Source organism: Acomys minous, assembly GCF_964271855.1.
Source record: "Acomys minous genome assembly, chromosome: 11".
Classification (NCBI taxonomy): domain Eukaryota; kingdom Metazoa; phylum Chordata; class Mammalia; order Rodentia; family Muridae; genus Acomys; species Acomys minous.
Genome location: NC_140492.1, coordinates 117160529 through 117184060, shown reverse-complemented (window position 1 = coordinate 117184060; position 23532 = coordinate 117160529). Strand labels below are relative to the sequence as shown.

The 23532-nt window shown below is 39.7% G+C and overlaps 1 protein-coding gene across 4 annotated transcripts in view; it reads left to right on the top strand.

Moving 5' to 3' along the window:
• The window catches only part of GHR (growth hormone receptor), a 233514-nt gene that overhangs the window by 96405 nt on the left and 113577 nt on the right, over positions 1–23532 (top strand). For 3 of the 4 annotated variants that reach the window (XM_084800688.1, XM_084800690.1, XM_084800689.1), the window contains one exon: positions 9300–9380. In XM_084800688.1, the coding sequence (XP_084656814.1) occupies positions 9311–9380 (70 nt within the window). In that variant the 5' untranslated portion in view covers positions 9300–9310. Of the gene's footprint in view, positions 1–9139; positions 9164–9299; positions 9381–23532 lie in introns of those variants that run through there. The other variant, XM_084800691.1, reaches the window with a different exon arrangement.

Sequence of the window (23532 nt, the reverse complement as noted above, 5' to 3'; positions counted from 1 at the left end):
CCAAAATGTTCTTTCTGCTTTAAGTCCATAAAAAAGGGGGGAGACCATGCTTCCTCTCTGGTCTCCCAGGAAGGGTCCCCACCTTAAGCCAGCCCTCATACTGTTAGAATTCATCTACTCAATCAGCTCTAAAAATCTGTACTAAAACAAATTATCTGAGCTCTGCAATAATATCAGAAACAATTATTGAAGTAATGTATCAACCCTTAGCAGAGTTCCCACACAATTGGACCTCTATGTAAGAACGTTAAACTCCTTGCACACATAAACACAAACAGAAAACATTCCTCCATAGTCCCAGGAAACACATGTTACTTGACAGCAGGCTTTTCCCTTCTCTGCAGCCTCATGTGACATAAATTGATTGCTTTACCACTCACACAGTCTTCACTTTCACATAGTATATAAATTAAGCCCCACTCTCGGTCTACTCTATGGAAACAATGTGGTGCCATTCTCAGAGCTCTAATAATCAGCAATTTATTGAAGAATAAAAAATTATTTGAATAAGTCATTTTAATCTAATTCTGAGGGGTTTTTTATGGAAAAAGTCTTTATAATGAGTAAAGGCTGGGTTTGAACCTAGTTTTCTCATCTAACTACTTACCTTACCTTCTCTGAAATGAAGATGAAGGTGAGAGGGCTATTACAATGTCTGTAGACCTGGGTATGTATCTCTGAGTGATTATTAACTAAACAGGATCTGCTGACAGACGATTAGATGTCATTAGGTGAAATCAAATGTCCAGGGTTCATGCTGAAGCCCTCTTACATTTTGTGTTCGGGTCAGCACATTCCTCAGTCTTTGTACCTGATACTTTACATAGAGCTAGCCAGAGACTGCCACTTTCCCTGCCAGTGATGGGCTGGATCCAACTTCTACTGGCTTCATATTGGTGGGCTAAAATCAGCTTTAGCAGAGGTATTTACACTGCAGAGGGTGGCAGAAAGCAGATCATGGGCTTTTTGTAATTCCAGAGAGACCATAAGGAGACACTTGTTAGTCCACAGCACATTGTGGATAGTTACACATATGGCAGTAAAAGTAACGCCCACTCTAAGAAACCCCTGCAAACCCTTGGTGAATGTCATCGCACTGAAGACTCCAAACACTTCTGTGACTCTTGGGTCCCCGTTGCTCTGCATTTGCGGGGACCTCAGAAGGCATGCTCGTAATGTTTATGTTTCTAAAAATGTTTTAAACTGCTTATTGTTGTGTTACAAAATATGTGTTAATAGTATAATATGAGCATAAATGAGCTTAATGTTTTAGTGCAAATATAAACATTTGAACCATAAACTGTATGAGTAATGTTGCCAACTAGAAAGTTATTGCATACTATATATTTAAATTTTTTAACTAATCACATTTGAAAAATAAGAAATGAATATTAAATATAGTAATATTTTAGGTAACTCAATAACCTAAGTTAGAAATTTAATATGCAGTCAGTACAATTATTTATATACTCTGAATCCATTTTTATCAAGTCTTTAAGATCTATATGTAGTTGATACTTAACATATTCAAGTTAGCTACTAAATTTTATGACCTTAATTTAGATCATAAACTGTACAGTTGGAAAAGCATATTCACCTTCCAACCTTATCCAAATACACATAAGTGTGTAGTTAAAACAGTTGATTATGATTAAATGAAGTATAAAATTATTTTACTCCTAAGTCACATTAGCCATATTTCAAATGTTTAGTAACCACAGGTAACTTAAGTTGGTCAGCTCCAACATAAACAACATATATTTATTCATTGGGTGGAAAAAAGATCTACTAGAGCCATTTTCATCTATACCTCACCATACATATAACTAATGTTCCTATCCTGAAATCCCACCAGATTCCAGAGAAAAGAGCAATCTCAAAACAAAACTAAAACCAAAAACCCCACCCTTTTTCTACATAACTATGTTTCAGACCACACCAGGATCCATACCCAAGAGTGCTCTCATACTATCATAATGAAGATGAGACATTCCTTTCACCGCTTGACTTCATAACATAGTGAACTACATTACTCATGTGTGGGTAATAATTAGGGGTGGGCTTAGGCTTAGAGTTAGGTAAACCTGCTACATTGCCAGTCGCACAAAGCTAATTGCACTATACTTTCTACCATTGCTTTAGGGTACATATCTACTTGTGAAAACAAGAGGGACCAATTGGTTACTGCATTTTTATTACATCATTTTCTCTTGCATTTATTTTAAACTCCTGTTGCTAGTTGGTAATAACTAGGTCATACTACATGCATAAATGCATACATATGAACATATAGGTGCATATATTTTATTTATATTTATAAATATATCATATACAAGTGAATATATCCATTATATACATAAAATATCATATGCATATATATGTATATGTGTATATATATATATCATCATGTAGCCTTAGTATATAGTAGGCTATACCATCTAGATTAGTCTAAGTGAACTCTGCCATGTTGAAATGACAATAATCACCTAACAACATTTTCCTCAGACTATGCACCCAATGTTAAGCAACACACAACTTTTGTTATTTTTTTTAGAAATATGTGGGACTCAGAGGTAGCTCAGTAAATAAAGCACTCTCCATGCAAGCTTAATGATCTGTATTAGATCCCAAGAACTGCGCTAAGAAAGGAGAGAACTGACTCCACAAATTTATCCTGACCTTCAGACATGTACTGTAGCTTGTATATGTGCATGTGCATGAGTGCACACACACACACATGCACACACACATACATGCATACGCATGCACACATACATGTGTGTGCACTTGCACAAGTAATATTTTTAATTGAAAACAAAACTCTGTAAACTTCTCCTTCCTCCATTAATGGGAGGGAAATAACTTTATATCTGATCAAATGATCCCCACTGTGAAAAAAAATCCTAATGTAAACTCTATATGCAAACTATTCAAATAAATGCTTGGTGCTAATTAGAAGAGGTGGTCTGAGGTATCAGTTTGGATTAGCCTTTGCATTTTTCTGCACTGGGTTAATTCAGTTTTGCAACATCTCATTAGTAATACACACCAACACTGGATCGCACATGTTTACTAGGTTATGTTCTGGAGCTCTTTGCTGTGCAACATAAGCTATTCTATCTCAACTGGACTTTTAAGATCAGCTCTCTTTCAATATCAAAAAAAGTGAGACTAGCAAAGTGAGAATTTGAAGGAACGTAATAGTTCTGATTAATCCATCTGTCATCACGGTGTTGTTCCCAACTTGCTTGAGAGGGCTCCAGCCCCAACTCTATCCTGAACTCCGCCCGTATATTAATATGCTAGCAGCACACTTTAAGGAGGTCACTGTCCGCATTCCTTTAAAATATTTAACAAAAGTCAGAGGATAGCGGTGGTTTGGGGCGATGTTTTGTTTCTGCTAAATTATAAACAAGCCACAAGAACAGATTCCCCACCCCCGCCATGTCATTAATACACGTTTTAACATTACTTTTAACAAAGATAGGTGTTTTTCCACGAAATAGTCTCGTCTATATGTTAAATTTACCTAATAGTCATCTCTGTACAAGTCTCCCGTTTATTGATGGCTTCTCTCCCTTTGCTTGTTCTTTTACCTTGAAATTCACACTAGATAATTCTCACATTTCTGGAATCCTTGTGGCTTTGTCATCACTAAGTAGCCCAAACAGTCATGTGACCTTCTCTTCCTCCTATGCAAATCAGATCCCAGGACCCTGGTTTCTGTCTGTAGTTTTGCCTTTCACTCCTGTGTTCACTCAGTCATTTATCATAGATGTGTCTTCTCTCACCTTCTCCTGTACCCAGTTACCACCAGGTCCTTTGAGTGATTAAATGAAGAAAGCACGAGAAGCAGTTTTATCTTAAGGAAAATCCATTTTTTCCCATGTTATCTACAGCGTAAAGCTAATGTATATGATTGAAAATGCTGCTTCGAGCATATACGGGGGAGGAGGTTCCCCTCAGTCACAGACATAGGGGAGTAAGGGGAAAGCGGGAGGGAGGGAGGAATGGGAGGACACAAGGGATGGGATAACAATTGAGATGTAATATGAATAAATTAATAAAATATTTATAAAAAGAATAGAGAAAAAAAGAAAATGCTGCTTCAGTCCTGTCCTACCTTGCTAACCCAGTTTTAACTATGAATCTGGGCAATGATCTCTAGCCACTGGTCTCAGAACATTAAGTAAACTCCCTCAGAATCCATCCCTGCTCTGGATCATTGACATTGAGCTTTGGTCTGTACAAGTTTACTACAGCTTGTCTCTCTTTATTTTTCTTTTTGGTTTTTCAAGACAATGTTTCTCTGTGTAGCCCTGGCTGTCCTGGACTCACTTTGTAGACCAGGCTGGCCTTGAACTCACAGAGATCCGCTTGCCTCTGCCTCCAGAGTGCTGGGATTAAAGGGGTGGGCCACCATGCCCAGCAGTAGTTTTCTAAGTTAATCAATCAGTATTTAGCTAGAAATTAGTAATTCAGATATATTAGAGATTAAAAGTGTGTGCCACTATACCTGGCTCTGTCTCAATTTCTTTTTATTTATTTATTTATTTATTTTTATTAATTTATTCTTGTTACATCTCATTGGTTATCCCATCCCTTGTATCCTCCCATTCTTCCCTCCCTCCCATTTTCCCCTTATTCCCCTCCCCTATGACAGTTCCTGAGGGGGATTACCTCCCCCTCTATATGATCATAGGGTATCAAGTCTCTTCTTGGTAACCTGCTGTCCTTCCTCTGAGTGCCATCAGGTCTCCCCGTCCAGGGGATATGGTCAGAGGTGAGGCACCAGAGTGTGTGAGAAAGTAATATCCCACTCTCCACTCTACTGTGGAGAGTGTTCTGACCATTGTCTAGATCTGGGTAGGGGTTTAAGGTTTACCGCCTGTATTGTCCTTGTCTGGTGCCTAGTTTGAGTGGGACCCCTGTGCCCAAATCTGCCTATCATAATGTTCTATTTGTAGGCTTCTAGGACCCTCTGGGTCCTTCTACTTTGCCTTTCTCCCATGAATCTCACATCTAGAGTCCCACTAGAATGTCCTCTCTTCTGTCTCTGTTTCCTGGTAAGTGAAGGCTTTCGTGGGACATGCCCGTTGGGCTAATATGCAGATATAAGTGAGTATATACCATTTGAGTCTTTCTGCTTCTGAGTTAACTCACTCATTATGATCATTTCTAGCTCAATCCATTTATCCACAAATTTTGGGAATTCCTTGTTTTTAATAGCTGAATAGTATTCCATAGTGTATATGTACCACAGTTTCTTTATCCATTCTTCTATTGAGGGACACTTAGGCTGTTTCCATGTTCTGGCTATTATGAATAAGGCTGCTATGAACATGGTTGAGCAAATTTTCTTGTTGTGTGCTGGAGCATCTTCTGGGTATATTCCAAGGAGTGGAATAGCTGGGTCTTGAGGAAGCCCTATTCCCATTTTTCTGAGATAGCACCATGTCTCAATTTCTTTACACATCAGAATATTATATATCATTTAGTTACACATCAAAATCCTATCTATCATTTAGTTCTAATTTTAAGCCCCTCAACTCAATAGCTGATTTCTTTTTTCTATTTTTACTTTCTATTTAGGTATATAAGTAGGATCCATCCTTTCTTGGTTTCAAGTATTGCCTAGTTCTTACAGTAAAGACACAGTTTTTATAACTTTTGCATTAATCCCTATAGTGCTTTGTACAATGCCAGGAGCCACTAATCATTCAAGAAATACTTATTCATTTTAATTTAAAAATAATGTAGCCTGTTTTCTTCTTTGCTTGGAATTGGTTATAATATGTTGGGTGGAAATGCCACATCTAACTTTTATCTCTTTTTTTGTGTCTGTGTGCTATGTCACAAACACAGTATGATCAGTATATCATAGAGCTGACTGTATAATTTGGGAACATTCTTTGTTGGGCAGTCTACAGAATATACCAGCTGGATTATTCTAGTTTTAAACTGATTCTCTATTTTAAGGAGGAGAGAAGCAGGCAAAATGCCTCAGACTTTGAGAGTAGAAGTGGTGTGAGTTCTATTATGTAAGAAAAGAAGACTATTCTCTCCCTCTTGCTGAAAACGTTGCCAGGAGTCTGTAGCCAAAGAATGAATAAATATCACAAGAAATTTAAAGAAAGATTTTCCCCCTAGGAAAATACTACAAATCTGAAAATTAAATTTGGTATATTTCTCCTTTAATAAGTGCTTCTTAGATGGGCACTTTGGATGAACTCCTCTATCTTGATATTAATGCATCTTTATAAATTTGGAAATTCGGGTGGAAAAAACTTGAAGTTGATCTCTCTTCCTGACAACTATGTATTAAATTAAAATTACAAACTCTGTGTGACAGAACTCTGTCCTCCCTGAAGTCCGCAGATAGACTTGTAGACATCAGGTGAGGCATCTGGTCTCAGCTAGAGTAACCCAGAAGGCTCAACATGGAGTTCAGCAAAGTTGACTGGGACAGCATCCAATCAAAGCCAATGACAAGTTCTCTAGACTGTATCCACTGAAACATCACTGATGGGAGAGGGGAAACTGGAGTCAGATAAAGCAGTTGGATCCTACTAAATCAGCTACAGTTCTGTGTCCTCTTCATGGTTCCTATGCCTGGAGTGTTACAAGTCCAGCCCTTCTGCAGTGTGCTCCAGATGACAACTGTTCTGAGCCCCTGCTGGGGAGAATTACAGCTTTATTTTTTATTTTAATTTTATTAATTTATTCAGATTACAACTCAATTGTTATCTCATCACTTGTATCCTTCCATTCCTCCCTCCCTCCCACTTTCACCCTATTCCCCTCCCCTAGGTCTAAGACCGAGGGGGACTTCCTCCGCCACTATATGATCATAGGTTATCAAGTCTCATCTTGGTAGCCTCCTTATTCTTTCTTTGAGTGCCATTAGACCTCCCCACCAAGGGGAAGTGGTCAAATATGGAACACTAGAGTTCATGTCAGAGTCAGTTCCCGCTGTCCACACAACTGTGGAGAATGTCCTGTCCGTTGGGTAGATCGATGTCCCTCAGTTGAAGAATGGATAAACAAACTGTGGTACATTTACACTACAGAATTACAGCTTTAAATATCCCTCTTTCTGTGATTGGAGTGTGAAAATGTTCCCCTGACTAGTTTTGATTCAGGGATTCGGTTTGCTTGTTTCATTTTGTTTTTGTGACATTTAAAAAAGGTGTCATATGGTGCTATGCTTGACTTATAATAGCATTGTAGTAACACCAGTTCCTCATTTGGGGCAAGTAAAATTTATGAGCATGAAGCAACTTTGAGAAGACTGGGGACTAAGGCAGAGTGCAATTTAGTGGCAGAACCTACCTCACATGTACAAGGCTCGAAATTTAATTAAATTTAAAAGACAGCACAAAAGTTTGAAGGTTGGCGAAAGTTTGTCCACTAGTTTTCTGATCTAAATCCCACTTTTTTCTGGCACCTTATTGGTCCTTTTGAGATTCTTAAAGACCTAACTTCTAAAGCAGGGATGATATCTTCTGAGAGACACAAACATTTTCATATACCTACTCAGAAAAAAATGGTAATTAAGAATTCACTATTACAGCCCAATATCAAGACAGTATATGGCAGTAGGAGCTTCTGCCCTGACACTGTGTTCTGAGATGACTAGTTAAATTATCACTGCTAAAATTCAGAGTCCACTTCCTCAGTGTGTTTTCTGCTTCTTTTTTAATGAGATCCAAAGAAATTTTAACACAATAGCATTTTCATTCTATTACACACTTGGTCTAGCTATTTGATTCATTTTGCTAAGAGGCTCCAAAATACCATTACAGGGCTGGACCCCTAGAAGTAAGGACAGAATGCTAGTGACTCAAGTTTGCAAATGCAAAGCTGTCAGCCCATAGCCTTCCAGCTAAGGATCAGAATGTGGGAGGTGGGGGTGGGGCACAGGTCACAATAACACCCCACTTACTCAAAGCCTCCCAGTTAGCTTTCGCATTTGGACCTGCCAAAGACTCCAAGGGGTAATGTTTGGAAGCGAGGGTCGTCCTCACATATGAAACCATGCAAATATATTCAGACAAGAAAATACTCAGTTTGCATAGAGATGTGTTTTTGCTACGTAAAAATACTTGGAGAACATGGATTTGAAAGGTTGTCCTCCATCTACAAAGGAAAATGTAAAACATTTGGCATGTTTTTTAAATAGCTCTTCTGAGTTCCGTGGCTGTTGCCTCAGAACTTCACCTGTAAATCCCTGAGAACAAACTCTTCCTGCTCATCAATTCACCCTGATTAATAAGGAATAGCAAGAAGAGTTATTTCAGCACTGTCAATTTTGCATAGTGATAATTAAAAAAAAAAAAAAAAAGAGGTCCATAGAGGCACTATAGGAACTGGTGGAGTTGTGACCAGGTGTGCCTGGGTGACATTGCAAACAGGGCAGTTCTGTGGAAATACTGGGACTAAGACTTCAGCATTAGCTGGCAAATGCAGGAGTCATTCTCCAAAGAAGAGAGCACTGAGTTCCTTTCCAGCCAGTCCAGACTTGTCTCTAGAGACTCCTGGACATAGTCACCATAGTTTATTTTTCCAGAGGCACATCTATATTTTTTTTTTTCAGATAAAGGTATGTGCTGACAGAGCCTGTTGGTTGCTCCCTCATTCGTTAGACTGAAGGGCTGAAAGTGAAGCCACACTTAGGCTTCTAAATGACTAGAAAGATCAGGACGGATCGCTCTTGGGGAGTATATCCCTGGGTGTTTCAGAGCACACACACAGTCATTGTAAGATCAAAATTGACCAGGCTTCTCTTGAAATTTGAAGAGCAGGTGCTTCTCACCTTTCACCTCTCTGGGGTGGCTCATCAGTACAGTGTTTTCAAAGTATAAATTAAGGTCATTTGGTCCTTGGGAAACAAGTTTAAGAAATGTTAGTATTATAGAGGATTGCTTTTTTTTTTCTTTTGTCTTTTTCAAAACCCTGAGTTGAGCAATTTTTTCTATTTCCAGATTAAATTAAAATGAGTTTACACTGGCTCTGTTAATGAAGTGGTGTGTGGGGATGAGGGGCAGGTGATCCTCTGGCTGTCAGCCACAATCTGTCTGTCCACGCTATACCCTGCGGCAAGTGCTCATGAAATAGAATTCTTTCCAACCTCATGATAAGTATGACAGCACTGAAGTCTGAGGCAATGCAAGACTTGCTAAGATTCCTTCTACACCTGTCTTGTCAGCACACTCACTCCTTCACTGGGCTTTGAATGTTATACCACAACCACAGTCCATCGCTGCTTGCCTTGACCTTCTGCCTCTTCTCGTTTGCAGGTGTCGTCGGTATGGCTCGTTGGTGGGTGTTCTTAACCCTGGTACTGGCCATCTCCAGCAACACGTTTCTTGGAAATGCGGGTGAGTCTTGCCTTCCTTTTCTCAGCCTGTGGCATTAAGAAAAAGCAGTGCCGTGTTCACTCCAAAGGAAATAATCTAAGTTTTAAGTAGCAGGAAACAGGAAACCTGTCTTTGCTTTAAAATCGAAAACCAGGAGAGCTGCTTGGGGAATGCCTTAAAGAGGGCTATAGTGGTCAGGCTTGGCAGCTGGGGTTTTCACGTTGGAAATCAATGTTATGTAGTGGGCTGAGGGCATGGATGGTGAAGACAAGCTAGGTCTCTGGGAGAGATACTAAAATCACACCAAAGCGTTATTAGCCCACTAATCCATCCGCGCATCTGTGACTAAGCATAGCAGAGTCCGTTTCCGGAGCTTGGAATGCGGTCCTCTTAATTATATTCTCTGAGAGGGGCACTTTCCGGCTTCCAGCGAGTCTGTCCTCTTATTCTCTGCATGATTTCCATGTGGCTGAGTCCTAAGGAAGAAGACACCTGAACTAGGTGACGGATGTACCCTGAGTTGTGAGCTGCCTTGGCCGTCTGGATAAGTCTCTCTTCTCTTTTATACTTCCCCGGTGGTCTCAGTCTTTCTAGACTCATGTGTCATGGCAGAGACAAAGAAGAAGAATGAAAGTGGGTGTGGAGGCGCCTGTCTGGAAAGAAAGGTGTCCTCAATAAGGGTTGGGAGATTTTTTTCGGAGAAAGTCTTGAGCACCTGGCAGTTTTCTTTACCTGAGTTTCACCAGAGGGCAGGAACGATATGTTTTTGCAGCACTGTAGCACTGGACTTGGTGTTGCTTTAAGAGTAGCCGACTCCCTCACTCAACACCCAGCTCATGTTGGAAAACACAGTTTAGCAGGCGACTTAACGCCTTAAGATGTCCTGCTGACCTTGTGACCAAAAATAAATGCAGAGTAGTGAGCTGCTGACGATGTCAACAGCAGCTTAGAAAGGGAAAGAATGGGTTATTTTGTTTCTTAAAGTGATTCCAAAGTATTTATAGAAAAGAGGTCATAATTGTTTGAAATACTTTTTGATCTCTCTGGTGTTATAATGTCAACATTATGCAAGTCAGACATGGAGAGAATTGAAGGCTGTGCTGTGGCAGCTTTCCCCATGGCTGCTTTTAGACCCTGGTTCTGAGCCAAAGAATTACAGCTTAGATCCTCTGCGGGTCCAGAGTCACGGTGGTTTAATCTCTCCTTTCTTCACTAAGGTGACTTTCAGTCCACCAGGGTCAAGACTTGAAGAATTTAAAAGCCTGTGAAGTGAAAAGTACAGCATAAGAATCATTAAAGAAGTTGAAAAATGCATCCCAGACTAAGAGATTAGAGCTGGAATTATTTTCAGTCCTAGAGAATTTCCATGTTCTGATCAACAGCTGAAACATTTGAACAGCTTTTGACTTCATAAGAAGAATGAAGCCCCCTCAAAAGGAACTGATGGCTTAGTTTGAATGAATTTCATTGCATATGCTTATGATAAACAATGTTGTAAGATAGGGGTGTGTGTGTGTGTGTGTGTGTGTGTGTGTGTAGAAAAGCCATGATCTACTTATATAGTGGAAATCCTGAATATAATAATATATACGACATTAATAATATATATTAATATATAATATAATAACCTGTATTGGTGTTCATTAAATCACTAGACTTGTTAATACAGCATATTTTCTATTTTGTGCACTATATATGACAGTCTGCCATGTCCTTCTCCCCAAATCTGGTAACCACTTTTCTCTCTACAATTTGACCTTTTCTTTTTAAAATCATGCATTAATAGAATCATGTTTGTTCTTTCCAGATCTGACCTGTTTCACTTAATCTGATGTCCTTTAGGTCCATTCTTACTGTGGCAAGTGGCATGACACTCAGTCTTAAGTGTGGGCTGTTTCATGTCTTGACCACTATGAATAACGCTGCAGCAAATATAGGAGTGCAGCCCCTTACACAAAGTAGTGATCTCAACAGCCAGTTCCAAAAATAGCATCTTGACTTTCTTTTTAATAATTTGTGTTTGCTTCTTGTTGGCTTGGGGGAAAAAACAGTAAGAAAACAAAATATTTTATAGTAAATATAAATCATGTATTTTACCAGTCCTTCTATATAGGGAAGAAATTAACAGAGAAAACATTCCCCTCTTTCTTTTCTTGTTAAGCTAAGCAAATCGAAATATTTGAGTTTTCCAGAAAACTTTCTCTTTTTTTCCAGAAAACTTTTTAAAAATTGCCTGAAGATTAAAAATAGGGTATGTTGTTTGCTTAAGAGAATGTAGGCAAGCGTGCGCAACCATGCTCATACACATGAATGCGCGCGCGCGCGCGCACGCCTGTGTGTGTGTGTGTGTGTGTGTGTGTGTGTGTGTGTGTGTGTGCTTTTACCTGCCATTTACGTAATAGCTTCAGGCAAACAACACAGGACACAACATGGGTCATGATCTCAGATGACATTTGTGGACCATGTGTTTCTTTTTTTTGCCAGGTCAAATTATTTTATCTTCAATCTTCCTCTTTCAATATAAGGCAGACTAAAACTATAGGTGTAGAATTTTTTTTAAACCATAGTTTTATAATTCATTCTTCAGTTTAGTTTGATTAGTACAATACATGGCACTGCAGTTATCATTAAAGAATCACCTGGAAAAATCTGCCCAGGAGCTAGATTGAAGATGACAGGTTTGTATGGGAAGGGAATGTTGGCTCTCAAATTCTTAAATGAGGCTTTACTTGTTTGGGCAAATACACAACTAGAAATATACTGAGTCTGAGCAGATTTATTTTAATTAAATTTAATTGCTCTGTGGAAAACTTAATGGGAACCAAACAGTGAACAGTCCCATCACTCTGTTGTTTAAAATGTTGTAATAGTGTTTTATTTTTAATCACTTGTCCTTAATATGAAGTTCTACATCCCTCCTCAGTGCGTGTTCTCATAGCAAGCCCCCTATTCCATGCTGCATTTTCAGAAGGCTTTACCAGGCTGGAATATTGCTGATGAGAAATGCACATAAAGATGTGATGTGTATAGAAGGGCCATAACAAAGTATGCCATCTATCTATCTATCACTCAGTCAGCAACTCGCCATCCATCTCCTTGGGCCTCAGCATCCTCAGGAAGAAGCAAACAAATCCCTGCTGTTCAGAGAAGTTCCATCTGGATGTAAAGAGCTTCTGCAAGTATCTTGGGGGAGAAGGCTATCACTTTATGTCTAGTTTCACAAGGAAGGCAAATTATGGAGATTCCCTGAACAAAGTCAACTTGAAAGCATTAACTCACCAAGTTCACTGCAGAGAGATCCTCAGCTCTTCCTATCTTCAAAGCTTGAATTTAGGGCCAAGAGGAATGCAAGGGCTGTCTCCAATGCCTGATCATGAGTTAAGAGATTAGGTAATAGAGTGTCAGGCTCTGTCTATGAACTGTGGACATGGCCCAAATCATACTCCATGGGAGTAACAATGAACATAAAAAACAGTTCATTCAGCTCCCAAGTTCTACAATGTTCAGTGCACAAGAGAGGCAAGAAGTAGTTCCATTCTATGCATTTAAAATCAACAAACACCTACTGATCACTTCCTTTAGAGAGACAAGAGAGGAGTCACTTGGCAAAGCTCACTATACATGAGCACTTTGTTTATATTTGTTTCTCTTTGAAGTAGAAGTAAGGCAGTTGATTTCAGTCGAATTATATTCAGTCTACAGATGGCAAAGGTTCCATAGGAAAAGACAGGACTTGTCAGGCTTTGAAGAACAGGCAATATATAGAAAGGAGGAAAAGGAAGAAAAAGCATATGCCAAATCCATCAGATAATAATTATTTTTCAAAGTTGTAAGCAGGCCAGTGAAAACAAAAGTGCTAACCACAGGATGGAACACTGGTTATGCATGTTTAGCATTTATAGACTAGATATATAGTATTAAGGTATGATATTTGTATATAATATATGGAAGTTTATATGTATATCTATACATTTAAATTATACAACCTATAGGAGAAGCTTGTAATTCATATCTCCCCACTCTGGAGAGAGCTTCTGCAGAACATGTTGCATGTTTCTATACCATTTAAGAGGAAAAGACTTTCTGAGAATGATATACCATGTTCTAAGGAAACCAGAATTCACCAAGTAATGTTCTCTTTATATTTCTGAACATTCTTTACAATCATTTGCTGAACGACACAAAGTTTATTTGGAAGATTCTGCTGATCTTATTGTTCAATAGGAAATAATTGCACAGTAGGGGAATTTTATTTTTTAAACAAACTCTTCCCCACTACAATTGAAGCTCCACAGGATTGCTAGAAGTTGCCAAGACATACTGGATACATTTCAAAGAAGTCTTAGAGTCACAGTTGGAGCAGATAGAATTGTCCACCCAACACTGTCACCCTTACACTACCTTTATCTGTGCCCCACCTACTTGATAAGTCTACTCAAATATTGACAGACAGAGAGAGAGAGAAGACTTGCAGATCCCAAGTCAAAGTTTTCATAGCCCCTTTGGACACTAAGCTTGAGATTATGAAAGACCCTGACTGCACACCCTATAAATGCCCGAATTAACTTTCCCGCTCAGTCCCTAAATAGCAGGCCTCCCTAAGTTCCTTGTAAGAAATGTGAAACTCTCCTGGCTGAAAATAAATATGGTATTAGCAAAATCCTTAACTTCTTAGTATCTAAATGTAACAATGACGTTGTGTGTCCCATTGTAAGCCTTGCAGATGTATGGAAGTGGAGAGAATGCTTTTGGGTAGGAATGTGCTTTGTGTAAACCTTATTAATATACTGGCCTTAGTAGGGAGAGAATTGGTTGCCAAAGACTGGGGAAGCTTGGCTCCCCCCACCCCCCAAAAAGAGAAATGAGATGAAAATGAATAGAAACTCTAATTGATTATAACTTTAAAAGCCACGAGTGTTAGACTATAGCTCACTGGAAGAAGATGGACTTAGCATACATAAAGTATTTAGAGAGAGCTGATTTATTCTGAAAAGGGGTCATTTTCACCTATCTAACTTTTGGCATGTGCCATCATTTCTCCTCTACCCTTCACTGGCCCACTGCGCCTTTGGTTTGAGAGGTAGGGCATGTTTTTCTTAGCAGTAACTGTGATAAAAAGATATGTTGTGCAGAGAGCAAAAGCCTAGGGAAGCAAATGAAAGACAATCACTTCAGTAGCTTCACCCTGAGTCGGCCAGTTTGGCCTGACCAGCTTGTTATGAGTAGATTCTATGTTTCTCAACCTTCCTAAATGCTGTGACCTTTAATACACTTCTTCATGTTGTGGTGACCCCCACACATAAAATTATTTTTGTTGCTACTTCATAACTGTAATTCTGCTACTGTTATGAGCAGTAATGTAAATGTCTGTGTTTTCTGATGGCCTTAGGTGACCATATGAAAGAGTCAGTTGACCCACCAAAGAGGTCACAACCCACAGGATGAGAATAACTGAGACAGAGTGAAACAAAATTCCCAAGGTGCCATGCTCAGATGGTCCTGGACAGGTAGACAAACTGTTGTATCATGGGACCTGACTTTTCTTAGACCAGCACCACATTTTTCTGGATGTTCATTCTGAGGTTCCTAAGTGTGGTTGCACAGCACTGTAGTCATTATCCTTAGTTTCCAAAACTATCCATGCTACTGAAGTGCTAGTCTTAGGTATATACTAGTAGAGATTTAAATTGTACATCTCTGCTTCATCTCCATGTTTACTTAGGCCCTAGGGTTTGCAGTACCTTGGCTTCAGGCCAAGAACGGACACCAGTAATTGGATGCGTATGCACTCCTCCTACATTGTCTTAGTAGATCATTTATTTGTTGAAGACTTTAAACATGTCATCTCTCTCCTGTGCAGCAGATGAAGAAATCAAGGCCCAGAGAATGTAAGAAACCAAAGCCGTCCTAGAGGATGCTGCTCTTTGCAGTAGACCTCTTTGCCATTCTTGGGCACACAATTTCCTCTGGGGCTTTCATACCTAGCACTTTTATCTTCATATGCTGCCTTCAGGCTACTGGAACCACCTTCACCTGAATCTGGAGAGCTGATAGTGTCCGAGAATTTATATCTTTGAGTTGTCCCTAACCACCAGCAGAGGATTATCAGCACAGTTCCCAAGGGCAGTGAGCCAGATACTTGCTTCTTCCCCCTACCCGACCAAGGGACAGGAGTTGGTATTATACCTGGTGTCCAGTTGTTCTTGTGTGCAGGCAGGTGCCTGTGGGTGTATGTGCATGCAATAGACAGAGGCCAACCTTCTTCAGTGCCATTCCTCTGGATCTGCTCCCTGTTTTGAGAGAGGGTCTATCACTGGGACCTACAGCCTGAACGCTAAGCTAGTCTAGTTGGCCAGGAAACACGGGGATCTTTCTCTCTTCTCTTCTCTAATACTAGACTCACAGGTGTGTATTTCTATGCCCTTTAAACACTGTTTCTTTTATTTTTTGAAATTACCATAAAATTACTTCACACACACACACACACACACACACACACACACACACACACACACACACACACTTTTTCCTCCCCCCAAACCATACCATATACCCCTTCTTACTGCCTTTCAAATTCATGGCATCTTTTTAATTTTTTAATGTGAGTGCTGGGGACTGAACTTAGGCCCCAGGCTTGCACAGCAAGTACTTTAACAGCAGCTCAGCTGTCTCTTAAGCCCCTAAAAGAGTTTCTAATACCTCATTGCCACGTGAATATTTGTCTCACTCTTTACACTGCTTATAAATGTATTCAGATGCAAATCTGATAGAGTTCAATTATAAGCATCTCAAGGTCAAAATTGGGCTGCTGAGACAGGCAGGGTTAGGGTTAGGGTAAGTGTGCATGACTCACCTGTGCAAGCACTCTGGGCTCCCATCCTTACCTAAGCACAGCTTCCTATAACGCTTATTTTGATTTTACACATTGAGTTTCCATATAAGGTTTATTTCAAATATATAATGCAGTAAATGTTTAAAAGCTGAAAACCAGTGAACAAGATAATAGGCAAAGGCCTTTTCTTCTTATCCAAGCCCTTCTCTACTGTGAGGGTTGCCAGTCTCTGGGCAAATGAGTGACTGTTGTACAAAGATCCAAATGCATTACTCCACTAGATCTACTCGGAATCATTTTTGTAAGCAATAAGATAATGTTCAGTTGTGACAGACAAAGATTTCAGAATGATGGTTTATGGTTCTTTGCCTGACTTCACTTCCATCACCTCATGCCCCACAATCATGTATGGCTGGCTTCAAAGCAAAAGATGGAACTAATTTGTTCACATTTTAGCAATAAGTTTTTTTAAACAGCCAGCATTTAAATTCATTTAATTATCTCAGGATCCTTAATCAACAAAGACGAATTTATAAATTTTCTAGGAGACCTCAGATAGGTCCCTCTTCCTGGAAATGGCCCAGTGCTAACCTACATCCATGTGTCTTTTTCTGCAAAAGCCAAGCATTCATTTATGGTCAAGAATTAGAAATCAAACCCTGAACAGGTAACATCCCTGCTTTTTTGGTTACTTTGTATGTATGAGAGAGATGGCTTACTAAAAGTATAGTCTTTTAAGGCACCTTCAATATGTTCTTACAAGAGATACTAGATTAGAACAGAATTTTAGGCAGGCACTCACAAAACATGGTTACAATAGAGTCAGACAGAGATCATGATTCTACACAAGAATTTCTTGCTATTCCTGGACACCGTTGGGATATTAGGTAAGATAGTCTTTTTGGGGTAGTAGATCAGCAGTGTATTTATTATAGCATATTAGCAACTTCCATGACATCTATACACTGGAGACCACAAAGATTTTCTCATCAACTCTAACACCCAAAGTTCCTCCACAAATAGTTAAGTGTCTCCGGGCAGGTGGGGCATTTAAAAAAAAAAAAAAGGTCTATTTGAAAGCCACTAGTCTGAAGTCAATGCCTACATGTTGAACAGACTGTCCCAGGATTTCTATATTGACTGAGGTGAAAAATGTCTGGGTGCTTTTAAAAGTAAAGCAAATATTTATACACTCAGTCACAGTAACCCCGTTATCTTCTCACAGGTCCATTTGTTCTTTTATTTAACTAAGTTTTTTTTTTCAGCCAGGTGCTAAAAAAAAGCCCCTAAGTTAGCCTTTAAGAGGGCAAAGGTTTCCATCTAAGAGGGTCATAATGAAAAAGGGAGATCATGTGAGGTATGCCACAGCAAACGTATGCATATAATGTATAGAAAGTGTTGTGAGTGTCCTGGGGGTGCAGGGGAGGCTGCTTCTACAGCAGACAAGAGCAACCCTGCTGGGCCATACAGTTAATTATTGAACAAATAACGACTGGCCGGTGGCTTTCCATGAAAAGCCACAAATGCATGCAGTTTTGCCCATGATATTTAAGGTGTGTGCTGAAAGCATCCACACAGCTTGGTGTATGATCATTTCTCTGGGCTGTTCTCAAAGTGGTATCAAAATCTGAATGAGCAACTTCAGACTTGAAGTTTTTTTCAAAGACGGCTGTTATTTTTCTGTTTTTCAAGATGACTGGAAGCAGTCAGACAAAAAATAAAAAGAGAAAACCCACTACAAAAAAAAAAAGTCAAACCAGGTTTCCTGAACCATAAAATAAGTACTAGGGGCATTAGTGACTCATACTAGGTAAAGAAACACTCAGTTCCGAGTATCCTCGCCCAACAGAAGAAACGTGTGTGTTTTAGTTTTGTTGACCCAAAAAGAAACACAGAGAACAAACACCTGCTTGCAAACTCTGAATCTGAGTCTATGTATATGGGTGACTGTCACGTAAGAGCCAGAATTTCCAGCCTCCATCCCATTGAGATCTGCATTAAATAGCCCTCAACCAGGAAATTCCACATAAAAGCTGGTGTGCTGGGTGGGACCATGTTTATATTAAAAGGCTACAGGATTTCTCACCTAAAACTCCTATGGCGCTCAACCTACTCCTTGCTCTGTTCCAGAGGCATTCATGAGTTACACAGTTGTTAGTTTTAGGCTATGCTGCACTGATGGTTATGACTCACTTTGGCTTTGAAACTCACCATTAAAGCCCGTCACTCACACTAGTTTATAAGGAATGCAACAATTTAAACATCAGTTAACAAATGCCCATAAATGTGCAGTCACATCTGAGTGCTCTCAACAAATGCTTCCTGTCATTTGTCCCTCGACAGCCTCACAATTTAAAGTCTGGTAGAAACTCACTGACAGACATCTGTGAGCATTTGTTAAAAGAAGAGTGGGAGGGCATGATAACTGCAAAACCAGTTGCTGAAACTAATATAATTGATGTGAGATTAAATTTCATCAGTCTTAAGACTTGCTTTTTACCAACAGAGAATAATCAATCTGGAATATTTAAGGTTTTATCCATACAGAGAATATTTAACATGCTGAGCTGACACATGCCTTTGAAATAATCATGTCACATTGGCTTATGAGCATTATAATGGAGACAAACAGCTGTCAGGTAAATATTTTGGCATACCCAACTACTTGTGAAAACTTCCCATTATTTTAAAAATCTCAGTTTGGTTATTATACAGCACAGCATCCTTGGATTCAACCACTCATATGTCAAAAATATCCTTACTTTTTTTCCAGTGTTGGGAATCAAACCCTCGGATTTGCACATGTTAATCTGGTACTCTACTCTTGAGGCAGTATAGCAACACTAAATGCACAAAATTTTTCTTGTAATTTATTTTTTCTTATATTTATTCTCTCAAATCTCAAATAACAGCAGGTATATCATACCAGGCACTATAAGTGATATGAAACACTGGTTATATACAAACAGTTTGTACAAAGACTTTAAGCCTGAACAAACTTTGGCATGTGAACAGTGTTAAGGCAATTCCCCACAGACAGCAAGTGTTAAAATACTTGTAGTAGAAGAAATAAACATGCCATGTGTAGTATTAGCATGGATCAATAGCTTTTATGGGGCAGCTGACTCTGAAACTCAAACCTGTGTTGTAAGATAAATTGTCTTTAGTGTCTCTGATTTGGAAATGACCATACTTTTCATAAAGATACCAGGAATTAATATGTTCAACAAATATTTTTGAACATTTACTACGTCCATAGTATTCTATGTGATCATAATGAGCCAATGAACAAAAAATTTTTAAAATAAAAATAAAACCCTGTTGTCTGGGAACTTTCTTGAGTGAAATGTGGAAGGGTAGGACATAGAGAGGCCATCTGCATGAGGGAGACAACAGCCTGCAGAAGTAATAAATAATAATTAAATCACATAGAGAGGCCATCTGCATGAGGGAGACAACAGCCTGCAGAAGTAATAAATAATTAAATCACATAGTATTTTAGAAGGTGTAGAATACTACAGGAGACTGTCCATTTTCTCTTCAACTGATTGTATACAGAAGCTGATCTTTCATATTTCACGTCAATTTCCTGAGGGTCAGGTGTTAGAATCCAGTTTTAAAGTGTGAGGATGAGTTTCAGTGTCTTTGGTAGGAAGCTCTAGGACCAGACACCTATGTGGTAAAGGAAGTCCATACTCAGAGGAGTCAATGGGTTATCCAAGATGCAGTGTGGTTATTGGCAGTGGCAGGACCACAACACAGCCTCTGCCTGCATGGGGGTTAGCATTTCACAGCCAGATTCCATGGGATCTATTTGAAGACTCAGAATGTTGCGGAGTAAGAAATACCGCCCGCTTGTCTCACCGCAGGGTGGCTAACAAGATGGAGGGAGGAGACAGCACCATTAGGAAGCCAGTGTGCTCTCCAGTGGGGCAGAACTTTTGTCCTTGACCCATAAGCCTTCTACTTGCACGTAACTTGAACATTGTCATCGTGCTTGGAATTCCACCAAGTTATATGACAACAGAGTTAGTTCTAAATCCTAGGTTAGAAGAGAATTGAGACAGCAGTGAGCTCTGAAATGGAGCACAGTAAGAAGCCATTACTTATGGCCTCACCAGTGTAAGACTGTTGCTGGAACTTCAACCATTAGTGGGGTTAAGAATCTGGTTTTTTTTTTCCTTTTTTCTCTTTTTAACCTTAAGTTTTGAGTTGAAACATTTTCAGATGTTGGGGGAGGTATCCTCATAAGAGGATCCTTGTGCTTGCATTCTGGGGAGCGGTCCCAGGCAGGTGAACCACAGCATCTGTTGTGCTTGTTCTCTGCTGATTGCGCCCTCTTCCTCCTCCTCCCCCTCCTCCTCCTCTTCCTCCTCCTCCTTCTCCTCCCCCACCCTTTGCTCTTGGGTCGTTGTGCTTACTTTCCCTTCCTTTGCTAATTTCTGTTGTTAAGTTGGTTTTACTTGAATGATTTCGTGTTTAGAGGAGAAAAGAAAAACACCCTTAAATTTTTGTTTCAACTCCTCCTGCAAATAAAAACAATAAATTAAGATATATAGATATAGATATAGATATAGATATAGATATAGATATAGATAGATATAAAGAGTCTTTCTACTAGCTGGGCATGGCGGTTCATGCCTTTAATTCTAGCATTCGGGAGGCAGAGGCAGGCGGATCTCTGTGAGTTTGAGGCCAGCCTGGCCTACGAAGTGAGTCTAGGACAGCCAAGGCTACACAGAGAAACCCTGTCTCAAAAAAAAAAAAAAAAAAGGATTTTTCTACCTATGGGTTTGTGGTATGAATTTAAAAGTTAAGAGGGGCCATGTGTAGTATAGTATACTCTGAAAACTGTAAATCATATCAACTTCAGTTACTTCTGTGCTTTCTTTCTCTAAAAACATATTTGAAGAGAAAAGTTTGAAAGTTTTGAAGACTTCTTAAACATACAGTGTGTTCATGGACTTAGTATGTTTAAACTTGGAAGAGACTTCAGAGTTCCTATACAGGACCAACTTTGACCTATCTTAGAATAAAGGATAATATTTTGAAAATTACTAATTCACAAGCCCCAAACCTACAGATATTGAAAAAGTAAAGAATGTGATGGAGCCTGCATGGTATGCATGTGACTGCAGTGTGTGTGTGTGTGTGTGTGTGTGTGTGTGTGTGTGTGTGTGTTTGTATCTATGTCTGCCTGTGTCTCGCCTGTGTGTCAGTGTACATGAATGTCTGTGTGTGCATGTATGTCTATGTTTGTGTGTGATTGTGCATCTGGCTCTGGCTCTGTGTGTGTGCCTGAAAAACTCCAAATATAAGTGAAAGAGGTTCTTTGATGAAAACCTTTTCCATCCACTACCTGAGGCTGATCTCCCTCCCTCATTCATTCATTAGAAATGGAAACCCACTAGTTACGAGACTCACATTCCCACTCAATCAGTTTACCCTTTGCACTCAACCTTGACAGGCATTGCTGCAAAATACCAATGTTAATCCATGTTGACATCCTCTCCTTTCCACCTGCTGCCCTCTAGTGGAAGTGCTGGCAAGTATCAAAATAGAAGTCAAGGAAGGGTACTAGTTCACACAGTTCGCTACATGCCCCCACTGGATGTCACTGACCATAGCTATGCCAGGAATTATTAGGACGCCTCAAGCGGTTTAGACACCATTGCCACACAAGTTACTGGCATCTATCCATCAGCTCCTTTCAGATTACGCTGACTCTTTTCTCCCTCCTCCTCCTCCTCTCCCCACTCTTCTTTTCCTAACCCTAACCCTAAATTCCACTCTCTTTCAAAATAAAACAGTTCTTTGTCTACCTCCTCAACATTTTGATTTTGGAAAAAAAATGTTTTAAGTTGTGAGGTTTCTTTCCTTCCAGTCACCAAGCAACATGGTGAAAGGGGCTCACATGAAGTGAATGTTGTCAGTGTGAAGGGCTCTTGGTTGGTGTCACCTCCTTGCATCTTTCCTAGACCCTTTGAGATCCTGTAGTGATCCTTTCTCATCCAGAAGGTAATGACATTAAATGGCCTTATAAGGTCACAGAACACCATGCATCATGTGGAGAAGCTACAGCTGCAACGCAGCCTGGCTAGATGAAGTCCCTCCTGTATTTCTTTAAGGTCATCATATAGCGTTTAATGATTGTTTGGTCTTCTACTTTAGTAATGTGAAAATAATAACTTTTGTGGGAAATGAAATTCAATCCCATGGAATGGTACTTACTATGTTTATGGCAAAAACCATTCAACTTTCCTATTAGTTAATGTTTAACCATTAGCCTGTCTCTACAATCCCCTCAATCCAGAATTGCTTAGCAGAGGTGCTCAGTAGGGGTAAAGACCATAAAAACTACACAGCAGTTGACCCTAGACTTCACAAAACAGATGCCATGTCTCCCACAAGCTCTGGGGAAACAAAACAGCTATGTGTCTAAGGAACAGAGCAGAACCTCAGCTGAAGCACCAGTATAAATGATGTGTGTGCACCTGTCCACCCTTTTTCCACCCCCAGATCACGTGTGATTCCCAGCCATCTTTTTAGTGTGTGATGATTTTTCATGGTCTTCTTTTATTAGCTTATTTTAGTAATATTTTCTCCTTAAGGTACATAACCAATGTGAGGTTTCTTTGGCCGATTTTTCCTGAATTACAGCTATACAGAATTATTCTTACTATTATCCTCTCATACAAGGTCTTCAACTTCTTTTTAAGATTTATTGATTTTATTTTATAAATATTTTGCCTGCATATATATGTGTGATTTCACACCTGCCTGGGTTCAGTGGAGGTCAGAAGAGCGTGCTGGCTCTACATCTGGAGTTATGGGTGGCTGTGAGGCACAGTGTGGGTGCTGGGAGCTGAACTCAGGCCCTCGGAAAGAGCAACAAATGCTCTGCACTGCTGGGCCAACTCTCCTGCCCCAGCCTTCTCACTTTTTTTTGACACTAATACAAGAACAGGGATATCTCTGTGGTGATATAGCTCTCTGCAGATGGAAGGATTTCCTTTGCGATCTAGTTCCACTCCTTTCTCTCTCTCTCTCTCTCTCTCTCTCTCTCTCTCTCTCTCTCTCTCTCTCTCTCTCTCTCTCTGTGACTGGTATAGTAAGGAAAGAGTAAGGTAGAAGCTGTATTCCAGCTCTCTGTTTTCTTGTCACTCCTAAGCCCTGTCATCTGCTAGATAAATAAGCTTCTGGGAGCTTCCAGTGCAACTGTTAAAACAGTGTTAGGTTACCTGTGTCTCTGCAGAGCAAGCTCGTCCAAAGACGGCAAAGGTCCTTCCTACTCCACATGCTGTTTTGTGCATTAGTTGAGGTTCCTGAAGAATTAAAATC